The sequence below is a fragment of the Bemisia tabaci genome, chromosome 4 (genome assembly GCF_918797505.1).
Source record: "Bemisia tabaci chromosome 4, PGI_BMITA_v3".
NCBI classification, from domain to species: domain Eukaryota; kingdom Metazoa; phylum Arthropoda; class Insecta; order Hemiptera; family Aleyrodidae; genus Bemisia; species Bemisia tabaci.
Window position 1 is genome coordinate 45,823,402 of NC_092796.1, and position 7,110 is coordinate 45,830,511.

General features: G+C 40.8%; 1 protein-coding gene across 1 annotated transcript in view; it reads right to left on the minus strand.

Annotated features, from left to right (window-relative positions):
• Positions 1-4,031, minus strand: part of LOC109038105 (beta-galactosidase) — a 33,087-nt gene extending 29,056 nt beyond the window's left edge. Inside the window, exon 1 of the mRNA XM_072299937.1 lies at positions 3,806-4,031. Coding sequence (XP_072156038.1) covers positions 3,806-3,907 — 102 coding nt within the window. The 5' untranslated portion in view covers positions 3,908-4,031. The remainder of the gene's footprint in view (positions 1-3,805) is intronic.
• Between the last annotated feature and the right edge of the window lie 3,079 nt (positions 4,032-7,110).

Here is a 7,110-nt window from a genome sequence, read left to right on the forward strand (position 1 = left end):
TGCTGTCTCCTATTCCTCGCTCTTATACACTCCGATAGGAATTCGGTGGTGCATATTCTCGACTGTTTTAACACTCAATTTATTTATTTTATTTCAATTTGATGACTGATTTTTTTCACGATGTATTTGTAGACCTATATCTAAAGCGCGTAAGTACCGGCTCCGTAAATCTAGTCGGGTCAATTTGACCCGGTTTGAGCATCCAAGGGTTAATAAAAATCACTGAACAACCTTAATAGACGTCAGTTAATCTAGCGTCTTGATTAACTAACCCAATAGTAGCATGTCTCAACGGAAAAATCGCTATGTATTGCGACTTTATCGGCGATAAAATCGCCAGGATCATCAACATCTGAGCGATTATCCTCGATCGTATCGCGATAAAATCGCGCTTTTATCGTCCGACAATTCATCGCGACATTATCGAAATAAAGATCGCGATAAATGGCGATTTTATCGATGAAAATTGATTATGATTTTATCGAACCAAAAATTGCGATGTGTAGCGATTTAATCGCCATGTATCGCAATTTTTAATGCGATAATATCTCGATATATTGCCACCGACATAATCGCGATAACCAACCGATAAAATCGGTATTTATCGATCACTGTACTTGGGAAATAGTTTTTGCGCTCTTCTCTCCGCTTAGGCGTTTTTATTTTAACTGACATGTGGCAACGCGGCGTGTCACTTTACTCTCATTTTCCCGAAAAGTTACCATCGGAGTTACCTACGGGGCCCATAAGAGCTTTAATTTAGGTTTCGTTAACTTACAATTAGTAGGTATCAGATATTCGTACGTGTCGTTTAGCACAGCACCTCATCGTCTACGATAACATTTTAACACGTAATTCTCGGCTTACCGTCCATCATCTGCTTCACAAGGGTCGTAGTCTAAAATCATCTTAATAAAAAATTCAGTGGACAAGGCAAGGAGTATCATCTTTAGTTATATTTTCTCCTATTAAAAATTGGTAGTGGAGGAAACAATTCACATTTCAAGGTACAGCGAGTCAATATCTGAGACACTGAAGTTCAGATAAAACTGATACTAATTCACCTATACCTCCCACGCGTGAGACACAGAAGATTGAGCCACTTACCTACTGTCACCTGGGTGGAACCCATATGGCCACATACGCAGCAGCAGGTTCCACACAGCCTGTATGACTCAGGAGTGCAGAGTAAAGACACAGGGTAGTAGGGGCTTTAATTGACTTTTAGTCCTGGTTAGGCAGTAGTGTTGAGTACTCAAAGTTTTGGGTACCCATAGTCTTGGGTAGTAGGTGCTACACACAGCGGTGGGATGCACATTTCTACATACCAGACCTAGAAAGTTTAGGTAAATTAAGTTTGCCCAAACTTTCGTTAAATGCTGATAACAGGGATCTTATGATACCTACCTTCATTAATTTGCATTACGATAGCCTCGGGTTTGGACCGAGCTTTTATACCTTCTTGCAGCGGATCGGCATGTATCTACAAAAAACATTTTACTTTTTGCGGCTCTTAAGGATTTTACGATCCAAGCACAATTTTGTGACTTGTGACCCATGCATACGCTCAGAAACTACTGATAAAAACCGACAAAATGAACGCTCTCCGTCGTTAGCATCGAGAGAAACAACAAACTTCGAAGTTGAAGGACATGACTTTGAATGTTCTCCAAGTTAAAAGTTGTTGATCTTTCTGTCTCGGTTCTGCCTGGGAACTATTATTTACATAATCCTCACGTGTTACGTGTGGGTTAATTGTCTCTATTTAAACGCAATTTTACGGAAGCTAGCCGGGGTTTACCGCACCCACGTTGACCGTCGCGCCTCACCATGCGCCATTCCCAGAGTTGCCATCCTGCCACTCCATTGGGAAGTCCCAAATATTGTAAGACGTTACAGATTCTTCTCAACAGTCCTACCTCGCATTTAAGGTAACTTATATCGGAATTTTTTCAGGAATCATTAATTCATCTATACTTTTACATGTAAGAAAATGTTCAATGTACCTGCCTTACGAGTAATGACGAGTAATAATAAATAAAGACGGGTGTTTTAGTTCCCGATCCCAGGTTCCTCAGTTTTTTCAATTCTACGCATATTTGTCTACTTGTTCCCAGGTCATTCATTCGAAAAAAAGTCCCTGGCAAAGCTTTTTACCATACAAAATAGCTCCTAGTAGTTTTGATCGTACTCCTTAGTTTTAAATTTAATTCTCTCATAGTCAACCGCAGAAGACTCGGGGGCACCCTAAAAAGGCTATAGAAAAAGGTGAAAGGCTTACAAACAATCTGAGTGATATTTTCCGATATGGAGGACAAAATTCGTGAGCTCTAGCTCTAATTTTCATCCAAGAGTAGGTGGTTTGAAAGTGTGCCTTGACTTATTAAGTTACAAATTGAGTCAATATTTCTAATTATATAAGAGAAATGAAGCTAAAAACGGGGTGCCATTGTTGCTGTTTGCTCGAAGATCGAATTGAGGAAAATAGGTTTGAAGTTTTATACCCCCAGAAGACCCAATACTAGAGTTTAAATTCAACTTTTATTTTCACACTCAAAATATTTTTCTCGATTCTGAATTTTTAACAAGGGAAAATTTGCTGCTAGTTAGGCTTCATGACCGCCTCTGAATCCTTTTCCTCCCTAAATGTGCTTGGATCCTTCTATGCGTTTGATTCAGTCCATTTAACCGGGAGTTTGTGTAGTTTGGCACCTCGTGGCACCTAGTTTTGTATGTTCAGTACCGTCAAGATTTTTGAAATCCAGCGAAACAGCACGCGTGCGTTAGTAATATTCTGTACTATTAAAAATTTGGAAGTTTATTTATCTACATTACTATGATCTATTCATTTTAAAATTTAAATCATTCAGAGTTAAAAATGAGCCCGTGTACTGGATTCATTCTTTGCAGTCAAGAGAATCCCCTCCCTTCTAGCGTTCCTCTCTTCTTATACACCCGTGGTTCCTTTGGGTAAACTGTATTTCATTCAGTAGGTATCGATAGCTAAAGTGCGACACCATGTATCTCCATTGATGTGTTTCAGAATATCCGATCCTGGTTTATTTTTTCGAAGAGGAACGCACATGTCAACTTTACAACTAGAAAAACAAAATATTCTACCAACAGATAAGAACAATCAAGGAAATCTTCAAGAAATCACATTTCCAATTAGTTTTTCAAGGAAAGAATAAAGTATAACTGGAAGTCTGTAACGTCGCAAACGGATATACGTGCGGTCTCGCACTATGGCCATCGATATTTTATATTGTCATATCGTACCGCATGTTGGATTTCTGTATAACGTCATTTACTCTGGCCAGTAATCGTATGCACTACTCGTTCTTTAACTCCCGAATTTAACTCAGAGTAGGTAAGCGTTTTATTTCTAATAGCGTGCACTTGCGCTCAAAAATTGAAGAAAGACGCAACGCCTCAGATAGGCTGAGGGCGCAAAGAGCCCTAGTCACGCCACACAGTGGATCGGGTCAATTAGAGAGGTTGGACATAAAATTTTCGACTAAAACTGCAAATTTTGATGTTTATTTTGTCACATTTTAAATTTCCAGGGGTGCCTGTTGACGAAAATTTCACGAGGAAACCAATGGAACCACTTTTAGAACGTGAAAGTTTTGTATGAATGGAGTTATAAGCGTTTAAAGTTTCCAAACATTGTCCAGCCTCTCCTATCGACTAGACCCACTGTGCGCCACCGGGTCATAATGTACCAAATCACGGCCCTACGAAACGAAGAGACTTGGGAAGATATGGATCATAGTAAAGGGACTCTAGTTGAAACGGCGCTTACCTGGTTAGCGCTGTGAGCGACCTGAGTGGTGGCGGCGACGCAAGCGGTGGCCAAGAGGACAGCAGCGACTCCAACGCGGGAGTAGGAAAGTGGCGACTCCATGAGGACCGATCGGGCTACGACTTAAACACGAGGCTGCGACACTGGGACGACTCGGCGGCTCCGCAAGCAGCCCACTTCACACCACACCTCGCCCGCTCTCTGGTTCATGCCCGTATGCCCGCTTCTCGCTCCAGTCTGATTTCTCAAACTACAACCTGGAAAATCCGTTACTTTGTTGTCGAACATTTCAGATCTACCGCTGAGTGCTGCTCTCTGTTGCCTGGTAGTTGAAATTTTCATATTTTCACGCAGTTGCAGGTTGCAGGAGAGTAGAGTACCTGAATACGGGAGAGTATTGCCATCTCTGTGCCGCTCTCTGATTGGTTCATCAGTTTTAAGTTATCATGGAGCTCCAAAGTTGGACCGATGTACACAAACCCGACCCAGAGGAATACGTATTATCGGCTGAGAAATGAATGATGATCACACTCAAAGGTTAATTTTCGGCAAAAATAGCCATTAATTGTCGATCCAAACTCAATTCAGAAGGTGATCACATAAAAATTTCTATCACATCCAAAATCACGTCCACAACTTTGTAGAACCTCGTCGCCGACTTGTCTGTTTATATTGGGCCAAACTAGGAGCGGAGGGGCTGGGGTTTGTTTAGATTGGTCCATCTTTGGGGCTCCATGATGGACGACCAATCAGAGAGCGGCACACTTTTTCTGCAGTAAAAGGATTGAAATGGCAATACTCTCCCGTATGCAGGGACTCTAGCGGAGATAGTCTCTCTAAACAAGAGTTAGGACCTTTGAAAAAATAGACGATACATCTTTCAATTAACTTACGTGTAGAATAAATTACCTTCACCATTATTTATTTCGGCGTGTTCAGAAAGCATGAAAAATGGTGCGTTGGTACAATGCACATCAGCAATGATCCACGAAATGTTTGTTTTTCCCCGCTGAGGGCGCTTTTGATACCATGAGCACTCGAAAGCGCTCGTGACGCTAGAATCTGGCTACAATTGTATCGCATTCAGCAAAAAGGAACCAGCGCGATCACATTGTTTTCAAAATCGTGCAACTTCTCCTTTCCTTTTGAAAATACCCAATATACAAAGTACAGTGTTAAAATTTGCACAATCATTTCCCATTAAAATTAACAATTTGTTGGTGGGAAGCAAAAACTACTTGCTATTCTGAGAGATTTTTTAGATTATCACGAAGAAGCACATTTTTACAGCACTGTAATCGCGCTGGGTCCTTTTTGCTAAATCCGATCCAATTATTGGACAGCAATTTCCCTGGATTTTTCCTATTTTTTTTTAAATGCTGGCTTCTTTCGGAATATTTTCGAAACATTTCATAAAATTTATTTCGATTTTATTTTACCTCCTATAACTCAATGTTACATTACCCCTAAACCTTGGTCAGTGCTTAAGTCTAAGAAAGAAAAACAAATTGAAAAGGTTTCTTGCGACCTTGTTTATTTTGCCATGAAATGATCCTTGCGAGGAGTGGGTATAGTTTTTTCCGTCTCATTCTTTGAGAAGCCCTACTGTCAAAAAAATTCAAGACAAGCAAGGTGGTAGTGGTAGGTGTCCAATCCTCCGACCAATTTCTAGATGGACTTCAAATTTTAATGGTTTGAGGAGTCATGGTCGAATGTGGTAAGGTAACCTTCATTAATTTTTTGGCATACATCATTCAGTAATTGACGTCCTTCTCATTTAAGGGCGTAACATCTTTTTAAGATAAAGCCTTACCGTCCGTCATGTTTTCTGTCGCTCACGCAAAGAGGGAGATACGTCCTTGCCACTTACGTCAGAATAGCAACTTCATGATAGTTAGGCAAAAGGTGAGCTCGAAACGGGGGAACCCCCCCCCCTTCCCCCCGCTTTGGGGAAGATCAGAATAAGACATTGCGAGGGTCACAGAATCTTCTTTTGATGGATTAAGCTTCTATTCTAGGAAGAATTAATGAAATAATCCCAAACTTCTTTCCACATCCAATAGGTATTAACGGAGACAATGCCCATCAAAAAACACAGCGAATGACATCATCCACCGTGGTAGTGCATATCGCGATCACTTCCATTCTCGTTCTGTGTTTTAGATTGAGCAACCAAGGCATTTGTCTGTATCACTGATTGATGAAACCAAAGTGAAAGTATGCGCCTTAGAAATATGAACACACCTTTAAATTGTGAATTTCTTAAATACAATTTGCCCCAACCGCGATTTCATGGCTCAATTTATGTATCAGCTGCGAAATTTTCGCGTTTTCAACTTGGCAACACTGTTTAGTGCAGGGAAAATTTTCTCGAACTTGCCACTGCTGCGGGAAAAAGCGTGCCCTGTGATAGGGCACAACCGAAGGCCTTGTCGCCCCGGGCCGTTTCACGGGATTTGTGCCAGGGAAAAATCCCACTTCCGAAGTCAGGAATAATATTGAGTGAATCAATATTTTTCCCAGTACCAAGTACGGTCTTTGTACCCCTAGGACCAACTGAGAGAGGAAGAAGTGAAAGCGAACTGTACGATATTTTGTTGGTTACCCTACTGTTCGTGTTTGTTTAGTTAAAATAATATGGACGGAGTTAAACAGAAAGGAACCAAGCCACATCGGGATCGAACCGAGAAAAAGAGGTTTAAAGTTTGACTCCTGCATAAGACTCAATGTAAAAGATAAACTTCAAGTTCGATTTCTGCAAAATTTGTTCCAACAAAAACTTTGAATTTTTGGCGATAGATAGTAGAGCAGTGGTTGAGTTCAAAATCACTCATAACTCAATTTTTTCCAAAATGTGGGTTGGTTCCTTTCTGCTTAACTCAGTCCATATGTCTAATTGTCAATTGTCAGTCGTGTTCAATTATTATTTCAATCCCGATGAAACACTCGATTTTTACTAACTTACCTTCCCTCGCAAACTTGTCGCAGGACCGTATGAGCCCCGTCCCGTGGAGAAGGTAACTGGGAAAAATCCCAGAAGTTTCATTCCTGCGATTCGAACTTGGGACAAATTCTATAAAAACGTTCCGTGGAGTCAAGGCCAAAGACATTGAATGGAGACACATCAAATTCCGGACTGGGTCCAGGGTAGAGGAAAATGGCGTTTTTGCATAACTTTCTTTTGAAACTTTCAGTTTGAAAAATTAATTTCACCGGAATGACAGTTGGAATCACGTAAATACTCATCTCTTGCATGAAGAGAGCGTCTCTTTCCAATTTCTCGCTTCAAAGACTCAAGCAATGGT